General features: G+C 45.5%; 2 protein-coding genes across 5 annotated transcripts; one reads left to right on the top strand and one right to left on the bottom strand.

The window, feature by feature from the left end:
* Window positions 1–3,376: 3,376 nt before the first annotated feature.
* LOC108921790 (protein SET) lies at window positions 3,377–7,410 on the bottom strand. 2 transcript variants are annotated; one of them, XM_018731484.2, is made up of 8 exons: window positions 7,068–7,410; window positions 5,910–5,967; window positions 5,218–5,360; window positions 4,941–5,044; window positions 4,695–4,808; window positions 4,134–4,304; window positions 3,817–3,957; window positions 3,377–3,710 (listed from the first exon to the last, which is right to left on the bottom strand). In XM_018731484.2, the coding sequence occupies exons 1-8, from the start codon at window positions 7,138–7,140 to the stop codon at window positions 3,687–3,689; spliced, it is 828 nt and encodes a 275-aa protein (XP_018587000.1). In that variant the 5' UTR covers window positions 7,141–7,410; the 3' UTR covers window positions 3,377–3,686. The 2 variants fall into 2 exon arrangements, with proteins under 2 accessions (XP_018587000.1, XP_018587001.1); XM_018731485.2 differs by having other exon boundaries at window positions 3,831–3,957.
* A 568-nt stretch (window positions 7,411–7,978) lies between these two features.
* On the top strand, window positions 7,979–24,745 carry LOC108921934 (serine/threonine-protein kinase N2-like). Of its 3 annotated transcripts, none has more exons than XM_018731716.2 (22): window positions 7,979–8,739; window positions 11,015–11,291; window positions 12,099–12,253; window positions 13,479–13,608; window positions 14,024–14,166; window positions 15,431–15,632; window positions 15,881–16,060; window positions 16,144–16,253; window positions 17,265–17,408; window positions 17,500–17,575; window positions 18,292–18,478; window positions 18,839–18,974; window positions 19,184–19,245; window positions 19,528–19,597; window positions 19,695–19,786; window positions 20,706–20,882; window positions 21,222–21,284; window positions 21,399–21,475; window positions 21,607–21,749; window positions 21,996–22,103; window positions 22,657–22,737; window positions 23,289–24,745. In XM_018731716.2, the coding sequence occupies exons 2-22, from the start codon at window positions 11,018–11,020 to the stop codon at window positions 23,487–23,489; spliced, it is 2,811 nt and encodes a 936-aa protein (XP_018587232.2). In that variant the 5' UTR covers window positions 7,979–8,739; window positions 11,015–11,017; the 3' UTR covers window positions 23,490–24,745. The 3 variants fall into 3 exon arrangements, with proteins under 3 accessions (XP_018587232.2, XP_018587231.2, XP_018587233.2); XM_018731715.2 differs by having other exon boundaries at window positions 7,981–8,734; XM_018731717.2 differs by lacking the exon at window positions 7,979–8,739 and adding an exon at window positions 8,975–9,076.
* Window positions 24,746–24,810: the final 65 nt, after the last annotated feature.

Raw genomic sequence — 24,810 nt, 5'->3', positions numbered from 1 at the left:
ACAGCAGAAGCACCCAAAATGACACCGTCCAACTTTTTAAATTATTAATACTCTTGTGGATTGTTGCTTTCACACATTGTTGGAGGTTTTTTGGAAACTATGGGAAAATTAGAAAACTAGATTAAAAACACACCTTTGAACCGTGGTGCTGGAGGACACTTTAAGGGCACCGTGGAGACAAGGAAACGGACTGCTGTTGGAGCAAATCAAAGCAGAACTCTGACTGGAAGCACAGATGATGAGGCTGAAGTTGGGAGTAAACTAAGGAAAGAAGTGGCATACAGTGTTTTACTTGGGCATTATAGAGCTTGGTAACCCACTGGTGTGATTTAAGGTAAATACCCTGCTCCAGGGTACTACGGCAGGAGAGAGGTGGGATTTCACCTTGGAGCTCCAAACACTATGCCACCTGCTGCCCTGACAGATGGCCTTAATGCCAGTGACAATGTACATAGACAATGGAGCCCTTTGCCAATAACTTTGTGTGTGTGACGGGCAGAGCTTTACGTTCCAATCCCCTTTCTGAAGGGGTGGCATGTAGTCACGGCGCGTGGGAAACTTTCAAACAAAATCCCCAGGAACGAGGACTTCCTGCAGTTCCGCCCTCCGGCCAGCAGGGGGAGCTGCTCTCGGAGCGCCTCGCAAACCGCCGACCGTGAGAGGCGGAGGCGAACGAGAGCGCAGCAGCTCCACGGTGCGCGTTCACGTGTGCGCCGCGCTCGGTTTTCTCGAATCATCCGCGGCAGGTTCGCCTGACTTGTAAGCATGTCCGTGACACAACTGTTGTTCGCGGGAAGACGTGAAACGGCCGAAGCAGATGGAGGACGGTCGCTGTCTGTGTAAATGAAAATAACAGTGTGTGTTTTGTGGAACGAACGTACTGCAAAATAAGGGCCCCGGGTGGCCGGCGGCGACGCGTCGCGGCGCTAAACACTACTAACAGGTTCGTTCGGAACAGCAACGCGGCTAAGTTCCTGAGCGGCTCGCTCGCTCGTGGCATACTAGCATGACGCGCGCGGCCTGCCGCTCCGTGAACGCGCCCGCGCTGGGCTGCGTGCTCGTGTGGCTCTCGTGCCTCCTTGCCCCCTGTCGGCCGTGTGGCGCCCCCGGGCGGAGCGACCTGCTGCTGTGTCGCTCGTGCGGCCACGAGGTGGCGCTCGGCTCCGCCGCGAGCTTCGTGGAGAGCCGCGTGGCTCTGTCGCACCGCAACGTCACGGCGCTGGGAGGGCGCCGCGTGCCCGTGCAGCTCTTCGAGAACCCGCAGGGCTTCCGCTTCGAGGTGGTCACCTTCAGGGCGGCGCGCGTGCGCAAGCACTGGCCCGCGGACGCGCGCTTCACCTGGTACCCCGGATTCTCGTGGGCCGTGGCCACGTGCCCACAGTGCAGCGCGCACCTGGGTGAGTTGGGATGGGTTTGGATGAGCAGGTTGAGGGATGGGAAACAATGCAGGTGGCATAGTGCCTAGAGCTGCCCCGGGTTTGAATCCCACCTCCAGCTGCTTACCCTGCGCAGACACACACGCACATTTTCAGAACCGCTCGTCCCATACGGGGTCGCGGGGAACCGGAGCCAACCCAGTGACACAGGGCAGAAGGCCGGAGGGGGGGAGGGGACACACCCAGGACAGGACGCCAGTCCACCGCAAGGCACCCCAAGCGGGACTTGAACCCCAGACCCACTGGGGAGCAGGACTGTGGTCCAACCCACTACCCTGCACAGACACTGCTCTGTAAATGGGTAAATGAGTGCAAATCACAAAACATGGTTCAGTTTTACCTTTAGTTCAGCTGCTGCTTTTCTCCAGAGCAACTGACACCGAGTTCGTTGTAGCTCGGTGAAGAAAACTAAAAAGCGAGTAATTTTGGAGGGAAGCATCCAGTAAATGAATAAATGCACAAGTGTCTATTAATGCAAAGTAAATACAAAGGCTGGTGTTGGTAACCCTGTGTGGGGCAGTAGAAGGGGTGATACGGTTGCACAGCAAGTAGCGCTGCTGTCTCACAGCACCTGGGTGGTGTGAGAGGACATGGGTTTGATCCCTGCTCAGTCTGTGTGGAGTTTGTTTCCTGGGTGCTCTGGTTTCCTCCCACACTCCAAAGCCATGCTGTTCAGGTTCCCCCCAGTGTGTGTGACACAGTGTGTGTTCTACTGATGTATGGATGAGTGACCCAGTGTAAGTAGTGTATCTAGCAGTGCAAGTCATCACGGTGAATAAGGTGTGTGGGCTGATAACACTACACAGTTCGCTGGAAACTGTTTTGGACAAAAGCATCTGCTAAATACATGCAGTATCACGGTACAGTTACGGTACTTCTGTGTAATGTTGCTCTTCTCGCCTTTCTTTCCGCTGTTTGCAGGCTGGGCCTTTCAGCCCAGCGACTGGCCGGAGACGGTGACGGAACGGCGCTTTGAGGAATCCAACAAGACGTTCGTGGCCCTGATCGTCGACAGCCTGCTCCCGGAGAACTTTGCATCGACGCTCCTCATGACTCCAAAGTCGTTCAGGAGTTAGCGACAGCGAAGAACCGCTTGGCTCCTGTGACACAATTTACCGAATCCTGACAATGAACAGTTCCCCAAGTGCTGAATATGTGACGCTGTCATTCATTCTCCCCCTAATAAAGATTATTTTATATATGAAAAGTAGTTCATGTATTCTTAACTGCTTGTCCTGATGAGGGTCACCGTGGTCCTGAGCCTATCCCAGGGTCTCTAATAAAGTATCAGGACTTTTTATAATTGGTTTTGGCACATTGCCTCACCTTTACGGTCACTCAGAGTTACGAGTCGCAAACCTTTGTGTACACATTTAGGTTTATTTTAACAAAGCAACTTGTACACTTTACGTTTAAAACTTTCTTTCCAGTGGAAAAAGGAAAAAAATGATTAGATGTAGATTCCATGAGATTCTACAGGTTATTTTTTCACTTTGTAAAGTACTCCATGAAGCATTAGGGCTCAAAATTACCAGAGTAGGTTTTGTTTTTTTCTTTTTTTTATTAAAAATGTCATTTCAAACCTCATGGGTGTCTGAAAAACAATACAATGGAAATCAGAACAGCCCTAACCTCCCCCAGTATGTCAAAAAATACCCACTTGCCCCCCTGATCCCACCCCACTATGCCTACATACCCCCACCCTGCCCCAACATTGACCCCAGACATCGGTACGAGAGGCAAAAGGAACAAGCTGGTACTTCCTGTGTGTCCATTGAGCCACATGGGGAGGAAACGACATCAGCTCTGGGGAGTGTACGTCAGATTGAACGAACCATAAAAAAGTGGAAGGGGATGGTAGAGCTAGAGCTAGCAAGTGGTCAATAAAATAGAAATATATATATAATTATATATATATATATAATTTATATTTTATTGTCTACTTCAGATGGTCAAATGCCGTGCGAATTTTTTTCTTTTTTTTTTTTTTTTTTTGAATTTCCCCTCAGATGCTTGTGGAGTTAGAGATGGTATGGGGGACTTCTGCCACAGTAGATTTCACCACTAGTTTTCCGAAGCAAGTCAATCGGGAGTAAAAAGTTGTATTAGACATGGCACGGACAGGAAAGAAGCTTCTGAACAAGGAGACGGAGCACAAAATAATATTTTTAAAAAAACAGCATCTTGCTCCCAAGGATCGGTGAGTAATCAACAGGGATAGAATGTGGATGAAATGCGTCCTTTTCCCGTTCAGTCGTCCTCTCCGTCGTCATCCTGCATCAGAGAAAACGCTCCTTAAAATTATCACTTACTACTAAGTTATCAATAAACCCATCCACAGTGGCCTGCAACTGCAGCACACATGTAGCAAGATAGTTACCTCTCCTTCCTCACCATCATCCTCTTCGTCATCATCCTCTCCATCATCCTCATCTCCTTCCTCATCTATGTCTTCCAGGCCTTCTTCTTCCTCGTCGTCGTCATCCTCACCCTCTCCTTCCTCATCATCCATGTCCGGAACCTGTAACGGAAAGTCAGTCCCTATTAGGTAACAGCTTTGAAAGCCACACACACACAATGCAGTGAAGGACGACAGGTGGCACTTGGGCTTACGGGAAGTTTTCCGTAGAAATCCCATTTTACGTAGCGATACATGAGAAGTTACAAAATTCAAGCACAGCACACATTAAAACTGACCAAGTAGTACTGCAGAGGGTTTGGCCAGATGTCATCCTTGATGACCTCCCCCAGCTCATCCGCCCCGGCGTCGGAGTGATCCGTGAACCAGGTGAAGAAGCTCTCTGGCTCTTCGTGTTGCCTCTTCCTGCCTGCTTTGTTCTGCGTCTGGCTGGAACGCTTTGTGAGGTCCTGAGCAGTGGGGGGCGAAGCACACAGTTGAACCAAGTGCTGCACGACTCCTGCATCACCAAGATAAGGCATAGCTTTCCAGGCCCATTCCAACACAATTACATTCAAGAGAGTATTTCTTCCTAATTTTCTGGGGAATCACAAAACATGGACACGTGTTCTGCAGGTGTGAAAATCAGGTTTAAAATAAAGTCCGTATAAGCAGTTTGTCCAAAGTTAACTCTGTTGCTTCAGCATCTTCACCTTCATCCACCTGGTGGCAACTCTCAAATCTTTACCCTTTCATCGCTTTGCTGTAATGTCCGTAACTCACTGTATGAGCATCTACCACAAAAAAAAAAAAGAAAAAAAGATGCAGAACATTTCACCAAGCAGTGTATGAGCGCGTACCTTTCCTGTTTTCCATTTAATTTCCGTGGACTTTGAGGATGGGTCTCCGCTCTCGTTGAGATGAAACTCTTTGGACAGGACTTTGTTTTCAAAGTAGGGATTTTCGTCGAAATACTGCACACAAATAAACTGGTCAGATCAGCACACACAACGAAGGACCACGTATTTCAGGGGAGGGGGGTGTTGCAGTTATTTTGTTATGCTCCTGTGGAGGAGGCAGCATCAGGGGGAAACAAAACTACTTACAAAATCTATTCTGTAACCTGACTTGATGTCCTCAAACTCTGTCACCTCCACCCTGGTGAGATAATGAAGGGCTTCCTCATCCTCTTCTCCCAGAAGAGCAGAGACTGAGACAAAGACAAACAGCAACTGAGTGTCCAAACACGCACCTTCTCATTTCCCACTTGGGATTCAACAGTGTGATTTGTTTGTACAGATCTCACACTCTGTTGGCTTGGTCTCTACAAGCGAGTGATCACTCTCGCGGGACACATGAGGAGGAGGAGGAGCCCAGACTCACCTTGTGGATGGTTCACAAATGTCGTGACCCAGAAGTTTGGGATTTTGGCGATCAGCTCTGACCTCTTCTGAAAGAATGGTTGGCGCAGTTTGTTGTATTTCTGTTCTACTTTTAATATTTCCTCGCTGGCCTGTTCATTCAATCTGAAAATACAACAACAGTAAAACTACTAACAGGCCCAACATTCCAGGGTGTCGTAAAGGCACTAAAAATAAAAAAAATGCATCACAGAGAATCAACTTTGTTGCAGTTTTTAAAAGTGCATTTCACCATTATAACTTTGCACATGTGCTGTACTAGAGAACAGTTGGTAGCACAGCCGTTAGAGCTGCTGCCTTTTTTACCCAAAGGTCGTAGGTTCGAATCTCACCTCCAACAACATACTTACTCTACACAAATTCTCTAGTAAATTGTCTATCTGTATCAGTGTGTAAATAATTCTAAGTGGCTTAACATTCTAAAATCAGCCTGGAGAAGGGGATGAGGCAAATGAGTAAATGTAAATAATGCAAACTAGGGCAAAGTGAATCAGTGTTTCTGTAAATAAAAATATTGGATTTCACTTTAGTATTAGGTATAAATAAGTAAACACACGGGATTTAATCAGAAACAAAAGTCAGGTGATGTTATGAACTGGGAGGGGGAAAAAAAAAAAAAAAAAAAACATCACATGCGTCCAAAAGTTTGCTTACCTGTCAATTTCATTCTGTACTTCATCGATGTGTTCGATTGCTTCCTGCTGCTCTTTTTCTACAATTTTGAGAGAGATCGGGGTGCTTTTCAGACAACAATGAATGAATGAATGAATCGAATGAATGTCGCCAGCAGCGCATTAAGTTACAACAACAAGAAGAAGCAGCGGCTCACGGACGAACCCGCGAAGGACGCAGCAGCGCGAGGAGGAGAGAGTCTCGCGCCGCACCGAACCCCCGGGAAAAAAAAAAGTTCAAGCGCAACTTTCCCACCTTGACTTGAGGCCGCGCGCGCATCACAATAGTGCATATAGCCGGGGGGAAGTGCGGACACGTGCAAACCGGGCCCCTCGGAGCTGCGCGCGATAAATCCCAGTTCAAACGCCGAGATTTTTATTCTCGGTGTAGATTTTACACGACACGGCACCACGGCTGCTGCGCGGACAGCAGCCCGGGTCGGAGCGCAGGTTTCCACCACGGGCCCGGGCCGGGGCCGCGCTGGGGGGTCTCCGACGAGGCCCGAACTCGGATGGATCCTCCGTTTCCAGCCCGGGTTCCTCCGGCGCACCAGTCGCCCGGGTGCGCAACACGACCCGCTCCTTCAGGAAACACAGAGAGGAGAGGCCCCCAAGCGGGCAGCGAGCCCCGGAGTCGGAGAGCGGTTCCCCCGAGCGGGACGGTCGGGCATCATGGCGGAGCGATAACAACAATGAGCCGCGCGCCGACGGCCGTTAGGCCTCGTCGTCTCGTCCGCGGACAGACACTGCGAGCAGCGGGCGCTCGGAGAGACGTCACACCGCAGCACGACGAGGCCGCAGCGGCGGCAACACGCGCAGTGTGACTGCACGGAGCCCGCAGGAACCCCCGAGTCGAGGCGGAACCACAGCGGCTCCCGGCGGACACAATGGAGCTGAGGCCGGGAAACATGGCCTCCGCGACCGGGCCGCTCTCGGCCTTCACACTGAGGCAGCGCACGGCGCAGCGGGGCCGGACGGCATAACGAGTCTAGAGCGGGCGAAGCGGGCGGCAGCCCGGTATATATCGCGGAGCACGAGCGACTGCAAAGACACACAGAAAGCCCGAGAAACAGCGAAAGACCTCCCAGAAGCGAGGAGAAAGGGCGAAGATGGCGGAGCGCCGGAGGCCGCCATTCCTTACCAGAGCTCTCATCCGCTCCGTCATGGTTCGAATTCAGCTCCTTTTTACTCGCCTTCGCCGCCGAGGCAGACATGTTGGCTTCTTCCCTTCGCCGACTGAGACTAACGGGCGTCCGAGAAAAGCGTTCCGTCCCGTTCGCGCGCCTCCCGCACGAAGACAGAGCCGAACTCGCCTCTTCTCTCGCGCTGAGAACGTAACGACGCGCGTCGCGCTCCTCCACACGGCGCAGGGCGAGACGCGAACCAGCCGACACAAGCGGACCGAGCCAATCAGCCAGCCAACCAGCCGCCACTACTGAGCTCGAGCTTGATCGGTCTCTTTCGGGCGCGTTCACGCTGCCGGCCCCCCCCTCCTTCCAGCGCCGCGCACTTGCGCGCGCGTACACGCCTCGCCGGCTGGGGAAAGTAACGTAAAAGCTCCGCCTTCTCGAAGAACAACATTTTTTAGCTGTTTATTTTGCGCAGTTCCACTGTGATTGGTGGAGTGTTACTGTAGGGCGGGGGTGTCATAGAAAAACAACACGATGAGTTAAAGGAACACTTTTGTGGCGGTGGAATGAATCGCGCTGTGGTCCTGCTAACGCTTGTGTTCAGCGCGCGTTCACTGCGGCGGGCCTTCTTTTCCCAAAGACGACGTCACAGCTCCGTGTTTCTTGGCTCGCGCTTGGCGGCCATAATCTAGTGTACTTTGTGTTCATGATTCATTTTTAGTGTACTGATCTGATGGTATCCGAATTTAACGGGACAAAAATGGCAGGGACCCGAATTATATTATGTCATTTTCATAGTCGACCTGTGGATGAATTAACTTTGACTCTTTTTTTTTTTTTTTAACATTTTCTTCATACTTAATTTACTTTTCAAACTGATAACTGAATAGTTAAAATGAAAACATCGTCACGTATGTAGGAGTTATCTTCCTGAAAGTTATGAATTATTTCTAATTAAATTCGTAAAAGGTCTTCAGTTACTAATAATAAAGCTACTAGTACGTACATAAACAAGCGTAGTGAAAATAAAATTTCCTTTTGTAAAGGAAAGGAAGGTAAATACTGCAATCCTGTTACATAACACTACAAGTCGGATGAATTAAGTTCTTAAGCAACATGATGAACGCTGCTAGAGTGCCAATGTTAAACTGTTATCCAAAGGACGAATTTTAATGTTAAAACGAGTTTAAAAACATAAGCTGCCTGCTAAACGTTTTCCACCACTTACATCTTTAATAACGAAACATAAGCGAACTTCACGTTTTGCGTGCCAGCTTACAAGTGCCAGGCCGCGTCCAGAACGTACCGGCCTCGCGCGTAACTCCGTCATGAGAACAGTTGGAGAAAGTAATGAATGACAGGCGGCTCAGCCAATGAAAATGCGGGAATCGGAAGGCGGTGGGATGAATTCAAACGGCAGGAAAGGGGGAGCGCGAGCGAGAGAAGAGTAGACAGTGGAGAGTCCGGCGAGGCGGGAGGAGAGTCTGTGAAAGATGTGTTTTTCTTCTTGGGAAACTGTCACTTATGTCAGTGTGTTTTGAGTTATGTCTCGTTTATTAATTAGCCAACTTTTAATGGTTTAGTTGGACCTTGGAGCTGGCTAGACTTCTAGAACCGCTTCCAGCCAGGAATAGAAAGGCTAAGCTTTTTTTTGCATGACGAGCGAGGGTGACTTCAGGTGAGGTATTCCCTCTTTTTTACTCTCATGATGTTTACAGTTTTTTTGGGGGAAACTGACACTGCTGTGAACTACCAGAGATATCAGTGTAATTAATTTGAGTTCTGTAGCGGTGCACTCATTGTCTAATTAATTTTGAGGTGGCGGTGTGTCACTGTGTGTGTGTGTGTGTGTGTGTGTGTGTGTGTGTGTGTGTGTGTGTGTGTCACTTACATCATGTGTGACCTCACAGTTCGCACTCCCTTATCAGCTCTTTAACCAGTTAGCCAACCAGTTAACCAACCAGTTAACCAGATCACGGATAGATGGCACGAGACAGTCGGTAACCGACCGCCAGTCAGTGTGAGTGAAGAGAAGTGACGTTGAAAACACAAGTCAGTAGCACTTTACTTTCGTCACCTAGCCTAAAGTCACATCGAAAAATAAACGAACTATATTAATATTCACCAGGTAACTTTTGACACCATTAAGAAACGTTATTGTTTTGCTTAGCGTGTCTTACAACAACTTTGATTTGAGAGAGCAGACGTCACGTCTGCTAATGATGTAATTTAAAGACATGATGATTAGTCATGTTGCTGACTTGAAGACATATTGTTCATCATATTAGAGACTTGAAGACATATTGGTCCTTTTTGGGAACCCGAAGATATATTGGTCTTGTTTTGGACTTGGAAGCACGGTCATGTTGTTGAAGACCTGTTTGGTCATGTTACTTTTTGACATGAACTCATTGTTCATATTAGATACTTGAAGGCATATTCATCCTTCTGGGGGTCTGAAGACATGGTCATGTTGTTGACTTGAAGACATATTGCTCATATTGACTTGAATTGGTCATATCAGTGACTTGAAGACATTTTGATCCTTTTTGGGGACTTGAAGTTAAATTGATCATTGTTATGACTTGCAGACATTTTTTACGTTGCTGATTCACAGGCTTATTGGTGAATTGAAGACACTCACTATTGATAACCACTTTTCCTAAGGCAAGGTCATGACTTAGCATCATAATTATATTAGTGACTTGGACGTATTGTTTGCACTATTAACTGGAAGACATCAGTCACCTGAAGATATGTTGGTCATTTTAATGACTTGGCAGACATACTGGTGGCATGAAGATTTGTTGATCATATTAGTGACTTGAAGACGTGATCAATAAGTTTTCATTCCTGGACGGAAATGAGCAGGTGCTTTAACATGGTAGAACTGGAGCTGTGGGTGAAAGCAGACTCCCAGTCATTTTGCTTCTTCAGTCTGGAATGTCTACCCATTTTTCCTGTCACACTGGTTTTTTTCATACAGATACTGCATGATCTTAAGGGTTTCACCTCTGCTAAGTAAAAGAGTTACTCCTCCCATGACTAATACTTGTACTTATTATCTTTATCTTTTATTTTTATTTAAAATTATGAGTGTAATTAAAAATATACCCAGGCAGGCAGTAGGTAAAATCTGGTATGGCAGAAATGCATTTTCCACAGTCAGGTTTGTTCGTTTTTTTTTGAGACACCATGAGAAAAGGAATAAACAAGAACAGAAGGACACAAAAATATGTCAATGGAAAGGGAACAAGAGTAAAAATTATATAAAAGTAAAGCATATTTTTCCCGTTCAGGGAGTATTGGATGTAATTTGGAAGGAAACCTTTAAGGTTAAAATTATGATGGAAGGACATTAATTCTTCCATCCATCCAATTTCAGTTACCATCTTGTCCTGGGCAGGGTCATGGTGGTCTGGAGCCTATCCAAGAAGCACTGGGTGCAAGGTTGTAGGGATGGGGTAGTCTTTGATGGGACGCAGACATTAATCATATTTGTTATGTTGTTGTTCCGGCTTCTGGTCTTTTCCAGAGTGGGAAACATGGCATTTACAGTAAAATCTAAGAGTAGATTTCATATTTGATATAAAACGGGGGATATGAGAGTGGCAAAAATATAAATGTTCAGCCTAGGTCACAGCCAGTCTACTTTATAAATTCATACTCTTGTCAATATTTAGATTATAGTGCAATTCTACAGGGACGTTAACTTGGTTAAAGCCTTTTTTTACTTAGAAGTTTTCATGTGTGACCAATATGCAGCCACATTCTGGCAGATATTTGTGTACTTTGTAAACCTGCACCTTGTCATTGGTCATTACCACCGATTACGCAGTTGTGTTCACAGCACACAGACACCCTCACACACGTATGTCCTGTGAATAATACGCAGTTGCCCTGTTGATCATCTGTTGACAAGACTCTCTCTCTCTCTCTCTCTCCCTCATCACCTCAGAGCATGAGTCTGCAGGGCATAGCCGAGGGCAACATCCTGGACCCTGAGTTCCAGCAGCGAATAGAAGATGCACGCGTACAAATTAGGCAGGAGATCCAGCGGGAGCTGAAGATCAAAGAGGGAGCGGAGCGGTTGCGGCGGGCTGTGACCAACAGAAAGAATGCAGCCGACGTGGAGGGTCAACTCAAGGCGTCCAGCCGCAAGCTGGAACGCTTACACTGGGAGCTGCAGGAGCTGAATGCCCGGGCCATGGTCACTGAGCGGGACACTCAGACAGGTATGACTGTGGGACTGCGCAAACTGGCTGGAAAGTGTACTTGCTTGACTGGAGTAGAGGTCACAAGATGGTGGCTACACACCAGTGTTTCTGTGTGGGAGGGAGAGATGGCAATATGTATTTTAATATTTCATTCATTCATTCATTCATTATCAATAACCACTTGTCCGATGCAGGTAGTCCAATGCCTTTCCTGAAAATGGCATGAGGCAGGGTGAACCCTGAATGGCACAAATCCACCACAGGGCAGTCACTCACACTCATATACTCACATACACAGCAAGGGTAATTTAGAGTCACTAGGACACCTGAAATATATGTTTTTGGACTGTGGCAGGAAACAGGAGCACCCAGTGGAAATCTATACTAGCATTTGGAGAACAAGCAGACTTCATGCACAGCCAGATTTGAACCCCTGTCTGAACCAATAGCTTAGGAGCTGTCAGGTATCAGCACTGTATTCTGCACTACTGTGCCATGCTTACTTTGTTCAGTTGTTTCCATTTTATTTATGCATTGTGTTTTGAGGTGGATCCTGTAGTGGCCATATAGCAGTAATGCTGGTAGCATAGTGGTTAGAGCGGCTGCCTTTGGATCCAAAGGTTGCGGGTTCAAATCCCACTTCAAGCTGTAGTACACTTGAGTAAACTTATCCTAAATTGTGCCGCTACTGCATAAAGGGGTAAATAATTGTAAATTACCTTAATGTTGTAAGTCCCATTGGAAAATAATCTTGGGTGAATTTCTCTTCCTTTTCTTTTACTAAGGCTAGCGATAATTGTGCTATATTTTTTGGAAATGTCTCAGACAGCCAAACATCTCCCGATCATTGCCGCTGGGAGGAGAGTACCTCTCCACAGGCAAAACGGATCCAAACTCTGAAGAAGCAGCTGGCCATTGAAGTTAAAGTCCGCCAAGGGGCTGAGAACATCATCAAAACGTACTCCAACCGCTCGGTCAAGGTAGGAGGTTGTACTGTTTACCTTTTTACTGTACATTTCAGGAGAGGCCTGGGACCTCATGTAAAATTGCTAGGCTGAACAAATTGCTGTGATCTGGGCTCTACCTCTCTCCCTGCAAGACTTCTTAATAGCCTGTGGCATTGAAATCAGTCATAAATGAAGATCGTCCAGCACAGAGCTCCACAATTAACCTAAATGTCAAATTAGAACTTTACCCATAATCCTTCAGTCATTGGATGTGTTTTAGCTGTCTTTAATTTAGCCTTGCAGGGAGAGTGATTCCTGAGTATCTGTAGCATCTTTGGTTGTGCTCTGCGGCTGTGTTCTGTAAGCCAGTGAATTATGTCCCCCTCTCCTTTGCCCGTGTGCTGTGCTGCATCGCTGCCCCCTCCTGGATCTGGTTGGTGACAGCAGCGGAGCATGTGGTTTCGCAGTGGCCAATGTGGAGGCACGGGTGGCGCATCAGCACACAGTCTAGCAGCAGTGTTGGCATGGGGGAGATCTCCTCCTCCGTCAGAAATACTGTAAACAGAAGGAGAGTGAGTGGGTGAGTGAGTGAGAGAGAGAGAAGGGGGAGAAGGTACTGAGGGAAGGAGTGAGGAAAGGATATTGGGACAGCAGGTTGTGTCATGAGGACCGAAGGGTAAAAAAAAAAGGGGCTACAATAACGTTAAACAGACAAAATGAATATTCACTTTGGGGGGGGGCTCCTGTAAACTTGGGACAGGGCTGCCGGGAACACAACCAAACAGAAGGGAACTTGTGGCTCAAGGTGACGGATTGTAATGTGAGAAGCCTGCTGCGGTCGTCATATGTTAGTCCTTGTTCAGCATAGACACAGGAGAGCAGAGATTAGTTGGCAGTTTTTCGTTTTCATCATTTTTTCGGGGGGCTGGGTCCTGCAGTGTCACCTAGCTGTGTCAAACACTCCTATTTCGCTACCGTGCTTTTTCAGCCTTTAGATGACAGTGTCATGATGTGTCAGGAAGCAGCAAATAGGGATTACACATGGATTGGGATTGATGGAGCTCCTTGGATGGTCCTCAACTTTTCATGCAGCGAGCTGTGAAATGACTAACAAGGTGTGCGTTTCTGTTCTGTAACTCTACCGTCCTGGTCGTGAGAATAAACTGGCGAGCTTTGCAACCAGGTGGGTGGGATTTCTCTGCTCCGCCAGGCTGGCGGCTGATGCTTGGCTTTGCTTATCTCTGTGTCTTCACGGCAGGACCGGAAGATGTTGTCCACAGCTCAGCAGATGCTGCAAGACAGCCGCACCAAGATCGAGCTGATCCGCATGCACATCTTGAAAGTCACGCAGGCGGGCCAGGAAGACCGGGAGTCTGGCCAACCTCAAGGTGAGCGGTCAGGTGGCTCCGGCTGCACAGACAGCATTGCTCTGGGCTCATCAGTAAGATGCTTCGCTCTCGACTCATCTCAACTTGGTTTGCCTTGTTTGCTTTGTTCTGTAAACAAAATCTCTAGAAAATTAAATTAGCTTTTGTATTATTATTGTTATTAAGAATAATAATAATAAGGATAATAATAATAAATATTTATTCTCCACATGTATTTATATTGTTGTTTTTTACCCTAACTGTGAAAGAAAATTCCTCTGTGTCTGAAGTGTTTATTGGTATTTACATCTCTCTCTTTTCTGTGTTTCTGTATGTGTACGTTTTGTATTGTGTGTGTGTGTGTGTGTGTGTGTGTGTGTGTGTGTGTGTGTGTGTGTGTGTGTGTGTGTGTGTGTGGCCATGAATTGCCATGCAGGGGAGGGCATCAACCCCTTGGACCTGCGTGTTGCCGAGCTGAGGCACCACCTCCGAATTGAGGCTGCTGTGGCTGAGGGTGCCAAGAATGTCGTGAAACAGCTGGGAGTTCACAGGGTGCAGGATCGAAGGGTCCTGGCAGAGGTGGGCATCTGGGGCAGACAGTCTCAGATTAGGGGTCCACAAGTCCTCACCTCAGCTGCTGGATCATTTTAGATGCAACAGGATGCATGGAGTCTAGCTTAGGTGTTTCTCTATATGTACACATTTGCTGGCATGGTGGCACAGCAGGCAGTGCTGTTGCCTCACAGCTCCTGGATGGTGTGAGGGGGGTGGGTTCATTCCTGTCATTTCTGTGTGGAGTTTGCATGTTTTTTTAATAATTGTGTGGGTCTCCTTTGGGTTCTCTGGTTTCTGACATGCATTCAAGTGAGTTGGTAATTCTGAATTGCTCAGTGCGTGTGCGTGCGTGCGTGCGTGCGCGTGTGTGTGTTTCAGAGAAAATGTGTTTCACTGCTGTGCGGATGAGTGACTCGTTGTATGTAGTGTATGTAACATCGTAAGTCACCTTGGGTGTGGATTGGTATTACATGGCGTTCATTGGAAGTTGCTTTGGAAAATACCGCATCTGATAAATGTATGTTTTTAGTGTCAAGTTTGTTATTTACTCTGTTTACTGTATTTACATGTTGCTATTGAAAGCATGAAATTATTTGACTTTTCAAAAGCATTGCAGTAAATGAATACATTGCTTTTACTAATGGTAGCACGATTGACACATTGCCTGTTCAAATAATGTGAAATCTGGCAGTGTATGTGACCCATTGCCCTGTTTGGCCATATGTTCCTTCAGTTGACTGGCAGAGCAAGAGCCGCACTTTCAAATTTAAATTGATTTCTGCGGTTGAATAAATCTTATTTTAACCTAAATACAGTAGGTTCTGCTATAACGTGATAGCTGCATCATGTTATGCCAGTTTAGGATATTAACAATGTTTCAGTGGGTTAAAATGGGGTTAGCGGCACACCACATAAAACACAGTAATAATCATCTACAAAAAAAACTTTTTGCACACCCAAAAGTGTAAAACTTGCCAAATAGATAATCTATTGCAAATAAATGATAATAAAAACAATATGGCATTTGTAGCAGTTTCTTATTTGAAGCTCTTTTATAGCAGTCAACTTCTGTTCTAGCCTTATAGCCTTTCTTTTACAATGTAGAGTACTTGGTGCATTGTAACTCATTTTTATAACATAAGTGAGACTCCAACTGCAGTGTAAAGTTTTGGAAGACTTTGGCTGTATGCAAGAACAGGGTCTCTAGTGACCAAAATACTCTCTCTGTCCGTGTCCTGGGTCTTTGACTTTTTGGGAATGTATGTGTCTGTACATTTGGGCCCACCAGGCCCAGGCTCGGCTGCAGGAGTCTTCCCAAAAGCTGGACCTCCTGCATCTGTCGCTGGAGAAGCGGCTGAGCGAACTACCCCAGGACCACCCCGAACGTGACGCCATTAAGGAGGACCTCTCCTTGGGAGCCTCACCCTCCTCTGTGCCCTCGCCTGTCCGCCTTCAGTCTCCATCCTTCCTCAAACCTGCCTCGCTCACAGGTGGGAGCACCATTAGCTTGATGCATGCTGATTCCAGAGCTTTACTTGCTAATGATATTGTATTTGATTGTCTTGACCAAATGATAGGTATCCATTTGCTCTACTAGATGGCAATGCTAACACCTTATTCAGAAATACTGTCCAATATCGATACCAAATATGCTACGGTTGTGCTATTGTAGATGCTAGATACCCCAATATCTTTGTGCCCACTGACTTCAGATAACGGGTCTGGTGTTCCTCTGCAGGTAGGCTAGTAGTTCGGCTCCTGGGCTGTCAGGACCTGCTGGATTTGGTGCCAGGCCGTTGCCGCGTGACCACTGTTTCCACGGCACCTGGCAGTCCATCAGATACCAAGTCCCTGAAGATGTTGACGGGGCTGTCAAGCCGCAGCATCAACAGCAAGTTCAAGACTGATGAGCTCTCCAGTGAGTGCCCAGTGGGGTCAGCGGCTCATAGCTAGCAGAGGCAGTGGGGTCTAGCAAAAGGTAATTGTATTTCTTCCAAGCAGCAGAGATTAGTGCTGTGCTGAAGCTGGACAACAAGATGGTGGGGCGTACCAACTGGAGACCCCTAAGCAACCAAGCATGGAACCAGAGCTTCAGCATCGAGCTGGAACGGGTGAGAAGGCTCGTTCTGTCTGATACGCTAGATTGACCCCTTACTGCTTCTTGGAAGCCTTAGACCACCTCCCTAATTTAATATAGGTCATACATTGGCTCTTTGTGTTACAAGAGATCAGTTTAGGAATGATAAACTGTCCAAATGTTTTCCTGTGTATTTATTTTGAATATCATTTTCTAAAATTTCTGTTGGTAGCGGAGCAGCCACGATATGTATTTACTCACTAAGTCGATGGCTGTTGGTGAAGAGCACCGAAACAAACCATCTTAGTTCAAGTCACTTGCACAGCGTTTCTGAGTCGTATGTGGAGTTCTTTAGTGTTGGTGATTAATTAAAGATGAAGAACCTTCCTTGTGTTTACGGAATTCATCTGTTAACAGTCAGCATTGAATGGGAGTTCTCATTTTCAGAATGTTTTACCCGTCACAGTGTATTGTGGGAAAGTACTCTGTTTATGTTCATGTAATGAATGTCATGATAAGAACGGCACATCCTGTTAATTTGGAGCTCCTTTGGAAGCAGAGATGGCAATAGTAACAGTGGAAAAAACAGAACCCTGCATTTCTTCACAGCATTTTTTGTGCTCTGATGCCAGTGTTAGACTGCAGCCAGTTACAATCCACTGATTTGAGGTAAATGCCAACTCAGCCAGTGGTGTCCCTTGAGCGTCAGAAAGCAATTGCAGCACACCATGTGACCTCAGCTACTTTAATGTAGTCCTGCATGTAATCTTGGTCATTGCTGTAATCTTGAGATAATCCTAAAAACTAATAACGAACGTGACTGTAATCTTGCATCGTGATTGCTTGCACTCTCCTGTCGCTCATTTATTGGATCTGAATGTTCACATCATCTCAGAATTCTGGTTAGAAACTTACATGAAATCTGGCTGAAAAGTGTTCTATTAGGTCATCTTAACCTGAATTCAGGGTATCTTCCCCTTCGGGAAGTGCTTTCTCATGCCCCACTCTGTGTGTGACCTCTGACTCCTGTGGCTGCCCCCTACAGGCTCGAGAGCTGGAGATAGCGGTATACTGGAGGGACTGGAGGGCCTTGTGTGCTGTCAAGTTCCTGCGATTGGAGGACTTCCTGGACAACCAGCGACATGGCATGTGCCTGAACATGGAACCCCAGGGCCTACTCTTCATGGAGGTAGGCCCCCCAGCCTGCAGGCCACACCTGTTGACTCCAGATGCCTTTGGTAAGGAGACCCTCTGAATCGAGACCCTTCTGACCTATACAGGTGACCTTTGTAAATCCAGTTATCGAGCGCCATCCCAAACTGCAGCGACAGAAGCGCATTTTTCCCAAGGAGAAAGGTAGGTGTTTGGGCAACCAAATATCATATCTCTGTCTTGTTTAATGTAACTGTTCTTCCACACAGCAGTTGTTACTCTGAGGTGTTGAAAATGTAAAAATGATAGATAAACCCTTAACTGGAACAACTCATACAGGGCCAGTAGGTGTGGTTGAGGTTACAACTCTCTTGTAGTCAAAAAGGACCTAGGTTTAAATCTCAGCCTTTGCTGTAGTACCCTTAAGTATTGTACTTGTGCTGAATTGCTACAGCTAAGTGTCAAACAAATTAATAAACACAACATTAAAATAGGAGGTGATCAATACTTCAATATGCTTATTATATTTATCGACATTCTACATACATCTTGGGAGTGTTTTTCAAAATGAAACCAAACTCCAGTAAGCCTTTGAAGTTGCTCACACGTTACTATTTCACCATGTACAGACCTGCTGCCCTAAAGGCGTATGTTGACTAATTCAAGCTGCCTACCCAGCTTCTATTGAATCCCCTAAAGAAACACAATTAACTGCCTGGAATGCAGTTTATCTGGTTGATCTGGACCATGAAGATGTGAAACAGTCACTGGAACTAACATCTGCTCTCTACATCAACATTATTCCTTTAGGAGAGAGCTCAAGATCAAGTGTTGATCTTATTTTAGAGTACTGTAGTATGTGACCTTATGCCCTGCTGTATTTTTTTCCTTATGTTTTTTCCTGCTTTACATTAACTAAGGGAAAAACTTCCTGCGCGCTGCTCAAATGAACATCAACTTTGCCACTTGGGGCCGTCTGATGATGAGCATGCTGCCGCCCTGCAATACTGCGACGACCATAAGTCTACCCTTATCTGGCTCCTCTGACCCTGAGGTCACCCCCCCACAAGGGGAGAAGGTGACAGTGTCAAGCCCTCCAACCTCAGGGTGAGCGAAAACAAACTGTAAATGGTAGTGGGTTATTGTTCTGAAAATAGAATTGTTAAATTAAAAATGTCAGAACATATGCAATATGTATCAACAGTGATGGACTGCCTTCCTGTCCAGCATGTGCTCACACCTCACAATATTCCCTATATAATTTATTGGAGGTAGATAATTTGGTGTTCAGAAGAAGAAGGGCCAAGTGAAAAATTCACAAACAACATATACTTCTGACACACTCTGTCTGATTAAATATTTAAGGTTTTGTTAATTTTTCTTAGTTTCTTTCTTTATAGATTCACAGTAAATTTAGCTTTTTCACACATTTCTGTTCTTTTGCTTATTGTGTCTCCTCTCCCACAGCGACCTGCCGGTAGTCAAACTGAACTTTGGTGACGATCCACCGCCCAAACCTCCCCAGCTCCACTTTGGGGAAACTGTGCCCAACTCCTCCCTAGCAACGGCCATGGAAACACCAACCACCCTTTCCCAGTTTAAAGTAAATTATGACAAATATCTCAAAAGAACTATGAAGATGGTTATTGTATGAAACATTTTCATATTCCAGTTTGTTTTGAAACTGAACATTCCTCATAATATTTACACCACAGGATGAGACCCTGTTGGTCTCAGAGTTTCGTGTTCTGTGACGTAGGAGGGATTGGTTGCGTGGTGAGCTGTTTGTTTGTGCTCTTTGCAAATTTGCAGTCTTCTGTGCAAAATCAGACAGAACAGAGGAAGGGGAATGGACCAGTTCAGTCCTCTCTAGCGTAAGTACAAAATGTGTTTGCACACATGCTCAAAGGCGGTATCTCAGACCCAAACAAAAACACATTAGTAGACATACAAATTTAAATGTACTCGGATACACAGATAGATACCCTGGAACACACATTCAGTTTCACGTTCAACGTCATTGATTCATATACACTTCTTGTACACATAGAGATCCAGCTGCCTTTGGGTCACTCAGCTTCTCAATGATGAGCCCTGTATAAACAGGGAATGGTGTTAATGTGCTTCTCTTTTCCTGTTATCTCTGCTTTATCCAGAAACAACGGCAGGATGCAGATAGAGGACTTCAGATGCATCTCTGTTCTTGGAAGAGGCCACTTTGGAAAGGTGCCGTGACTCAGTTCCATGTGGATTGTTTACAGTGTGGAGGCAGTATTGTCATCATTAGAATCATTTTTAACAGTCATTTTCTCTTTCCTTCCAGGTGCTGCTTGCTGAATACAAGAGGACAGGGAAGCTGTATGCCATTAAAGCCCTGAAGAAAGGAGACGTAGTGAGCCGAGATGAGGTGGACAGGTCTGTGCTGTTGTGGTATTACAGACCTCAGTGGGTTTGTGTCCTCTGGAGAAAAGGAGGCCTATAGGAATACACCCATTCCTCCCATTACAGGGTTAACTACTCCTGTGAAATCAGTTACTTGAACTCCTGTTGTGAGGAGGTCAAATTGCCATTATTTCCAATGGTTTCTGCATGAAAAATTCACTGAAAATTAATTAAAATGCCAAAGGGCATTTTATGCATGAAAAAAAACACCAACATATTGTATAATGTTTGTAACAAAAATTATTATTTCCAACATATCTTTTAGTGTTATTTTCATTCATCCATTCATTATCAATAACCGCTTGTCCAATACAATGTTGTGGAGGTTCAGAGTCTATCTAAGAAGCACAGGGAGTGAGAAAGAGTACATATTGGACTGGCACTGACAGCTTTGATGTTTGTAAAGATGTTTGCAAAAAATGCAATTTACAAGATCACCGCCTGTGTATTTCACTCTGGAAAAACATGTGCACAGTATGAATTTACAGGCACTGTAGAGCATCACTAGCAAATGCTCGATCTAACCTCAGTAAAAAATTCCAGTAAAAATTTCCCTGCTCTATAAATGGCTAAATAATTGGAAATAGCACTGTAAGTTGCTTTGGAGAGGTGCATCAACTAAATTAACTAATAAATGAATAAATAATAGGTTAATAGTATTGAGTCTGCAATCTGTTGTATGATTATATTTACCTTAATTGATGGTTGATATTATCAGTGTGGTAGTAAATATGCATAGTACGTAGTTTTGTTGTGCACAAAGCATAATTTCTGTTATTTCCACTGAGTAAGATAGTGAATAAAAGTTTCACTTTAGCTTGTTGAGGAGAAAATGACATTGAGGTATTTTACTGATGATATTTTCACAACGTATTTGCACTGCGACACACAGCCTGATGTGTGAGAAGCGGATATTCGAGACGATCAATGCTGCGAGGCACCCCTTCCTGGTGAACCTGCACGGCTGCTTCCAAACAGTAGAACATGTGTGCTTTGTCATGGAGTACTCACCGGGTGGGGACCTGATGATCCACATCCACAACAACATCTTCACTGAGCCGCAGGCCAGGTAGGCCCCTCCTACATCCACCCTCACCTGTCACCCATCCTTACTGACTGACTCATCACAGAGTTGTGCCACTTTTTTTTTGTTAAGGACAAGATATAGAAATGTTGATAATGAATTACTGATTGTGTCAGCGTTTATTCTGTTTCAAATTTGATCAGTGTATTATTATTATTTGAAATATTTAAATTAGATGGGTTTCTTAACCAGATTTTACAAACACATTTACATTTCCTTGTAACATGTATTTTGTAAGGAAGTATAGCGTAAGAAAGAAAGAACAACTTTGACTTGACTCACAGTACTTATCTGTAACTGGTGGTAATTGAACCTGTTTTTCAGATTCTATGCTGCCTGTGTTTTACTGGGCCTTGAGTTTCTGCACAAAAATAAAATAGTTTATCGGTGAGTACGTGGTTTGATCAAATTGAACTTTTTCTAGTGGCTCAGTATACAATTGGTTCAGGCTTTGGGATTTTTCTCCTGTTTGTTTGCAATTATTTTTCTTGACCTGAACAGAGATTTGAAGCTGGACAACATACTGATGGATGCGGATGGCTTCGTGAGGATTGCCGACTTTGGCCTCTGCAAAGAAGGTAATGGAGCTTTGATTTGGTCAGTGGCACAGTGTTCGTTGGATAGGACGGACCACGGTGACCATGTTCACTCTGACCTCTGACCACATTGTCTTGTCTCCCTGCTTTTCTCCGCCAACCGTGTTGTGAAGGAATGGGTCACGGAGACCGCACCTCCACGTTTTGCGGTACCCCGGAGTTTCTGGCACCCGAAGTCCTGACAGACAACAACTACACCCGTGCCGTGGATTGGTGGGGGATGGGGGTCCTGCTGTATGAGATGCTTGTGGGCGAGGTCAGTCCAAACCCCAATGAGACTGGATTTCACTTCCCTTTCACACTTTAAACTGCATAAGATAAGCACTCAGGTCCAGGGTCAAAAACAAGGTCCCTTCTGGGACTTATTTAAATGTCTAAATAGTTTAAATATTTTAAATACTTAATCTCAGGTTCTTGTTACTCTTACTACATGGAAATTTCATAAGCAAACCGCTAGTAATATCATCAGTCTGCTGGAGCAACTCTTTCCTTTCTGTACCAGTCCCCATTCCCTGGCGAGGACGAGGAGGAGGTATTTGACAGCATTGTGAATGATGAAGCGCGATACCCGAGGTTCCTCTCACCTGACTCCATATCCATCATCCAGAGGGTAATACTGTCCCTTCGTTGCTCATCATCAGTTGACCCCAAGTAGCACGTTTAGAACAGCTCCAGATCTATCATTCAGCCGTGTTATTGCATCCAAGTTCGTCCACTGAGCGCTCTCTCAACTCTGATGGAATGATATAAAGTACGTGTTGAGTTCGCCACGTGTTGGAAACAAGTTTTTTCTTTCCCCCAGAATCATCTGGGTTTGATGTGTTTGATCAGGAAATGAGGCACCATGTCTTCCCAGCCCTTGTGCAGCAGTTCCAGGGACAGGGAATGTAGGACACTTGTGGGTTGCTTCACTCTCACTTCCGTCCAGTTTGTCCTGTAGAGGCATTGAACAGGTTTCCTGGGTGTGCTTGCACTTTTCACTGGTACTGTAAATTACTGTAAGTTACTATATCAGAGTCGAGAGTGGGCTCGGTGGGTGAACTTCAAATGCACACAACTATGACACTTTGCACAGTTCAGGTATCGATTTCACTACAGGAGATAATTAGCAACACTTCAGTCATTATACCTGAGGGCTCTTGTCGTGTCCTGATTTATTCCAGCTGCTGAGAAAGAACCCGGAGAAGCGGTTGGGAGCAAGTGAGCAGGATGCAGGAGAGGTGAAGAAGCAGCCATTCTTCAAGGTACCACACCGACCAGCTTATTGAATAATTTTATTTCAGATCATATTTACCTCAGGCACCATAGTGGTTAGAGCCATTGCCTTTGGACTCGAAGGACCTGAGGATTAGAACGTGGAACCTTAACTTCCGCTTTAGTACCTTTCAGCAAGAAACTTAACCCTAAATTGATGCAGTAAAAGTTACCCAGCCGTGTAAATGTGTCATCATAGGTAGTTCAGTGTATATACTGTATATTTATTAATTTAGCTGACGCTTTTCTCCCAGAGACGTACAATGTTAAGCTACTTTACAGTTATTTACCCATTCATACAGCTGGGGGTGAGATTGGGACCTACAACAGCTCTAACCAATATGCTACCAACTGTCCCTTAGTATACAAACCTAACACTGAATGGTACCATGGAGAAAAGTTGCAACTGAATTATAATAATAATTATTATTAATAAGTAATGAATTCAGTTTAATGTGGTAGGGGGATACAGATAAGGAGTTTACTGTGACAGAGCTGCTTCTGTTGCCCTTTCTTGTAATATGTTTGTTTCCTTAACTAGAGTGTTGAGTGGGAAGCTCTCCTGGCCAAGAAGGTGAAGCCTCCTTTCCTGCCCACCATCAAAGGTGCTGCAGACGTTAGTAACTTCGACACGGAGTTCACGTGTCTCAAGCCGGTCCTGACGCCGCCACAGACGCCCTGCCCCCTCACCAGCGAGCAGCAGGAGTTCTTCGCTGACTTTGATTTCTCTTCGATGTACTGACCATCACTGGGACTCCACCCCCTGCTGTAGCTGGGCTATAGAAGAGCCCCGCCCCCTGCTGCACTATAACCAGTGAAGTCCCTCCTCCTGTTTCCCCCCCCCCCCACCCCATTACAATCTGTCTGGTGAAGGAGCCCCAGCTCCACTCAAGCTCCAAGTATCCGCTAGTGGATACTGGTCCCTCCTGTCATGTTCTACCCCCCCATCTTAACTGAGCCTTTGTATCAGAAAATGTGTCTCACACACCTGCTGTGTGTTGAGTTCATGAACAAATGAAGAATGATGTTTTTTACCTGTAGGGTCCTAGCGAGTCTCTCCGCTGGCCTGGCTGAGCACTTGGGCTGTGTGTTTTGAGCGTTTTGGACAAGAAGAAATGTTAGCAATTTTTTTAAGACCACACATATGTCTTTTGTGTAGTTTTCTCAATTCCAGATGTATATTTCTTGATTTGTATAGTTCATAATTAGTTTTACCTTCTTTCTCAACAATACAGAAGTACACTGTAATGTACAGTGCATCTGCGACCGTAAGTCACACCTGAAACAGTTCCATGTGTCAGATGAGTTAAATGTTAAATCTTCATATCCTCAAAGTTTACCTGGTCTGAGCTGCGTTGCTCATTTTTCACACGGATGTTCTCAGTATCTCAGAAATACTTTTTATAATTGTTTTTACTCGCCATGCACATGTTGTTCTTTTTGTCCAGAATCTTCCAGATCTCTGTATAACATTAATCTTAAAAGGTCTAAATATTTTATGTGCATCTGTATTGTATGTGAGCACATATTCATAAAGTCCCCAGTGAAGTTACCTGGGAGGTTGCTGTTGACCAGTAGTAAGTGCCTCTTGAACGCTATCGAGTTGTACCTATGCATATGAATATGAGATGTCCTGTTGTTTTGTGAACTAGTGTAAAAACAGCGAAGGGGCATTGGCTGTGCAGAGACAGAACTGTGATGTGAACTGATCTCCAGCAGTGGCCACTTTTTAATTTCTCCAAATTGTTAAACATTTGTGCGCTGATGTGTTTGGACATCCCTTTTTAGTGGACACTCCATACACCCCTAAATACACTACGAAGTAGCTGCTCATCCCTTTAGCACTAATTAGGTGTTTCCTGGCTTTTGAGCAGCCCAGTTTGTCTGGAAAGTTTTTTTTTTTTTTTTTTTTTTGCACATCTCTGAAGTCACTATAATGTTACTGCGTACCATGAATGTATGTGTTTACTACTGAAGTAATTTATACTACAAGAGGGGAAAAGAAATAGTACAATTCACAGGTGAGGCTTATTGTATCCCATACAGTCCATATACTGGAATAA

Source organism: Scleropages formosus, chromosome 17 (assembly GCF_900964775.1).
Source record: "Scleropages formosus chromosome 17, fSclFor1.1, whole genome shotgun sequence".
Lineage (NCBI taxonomy): Eukaryota > Metazoa > Chordata > Actinopteri > Osteoglossiformes > Osteoglossidae > Scleropages > Scleropages formosus.
The sequence above is the reverse complement of the archived record's forward strand: the minus strand, read 5'-3'. Positions and strand labels throughout refer to the sequence as shown.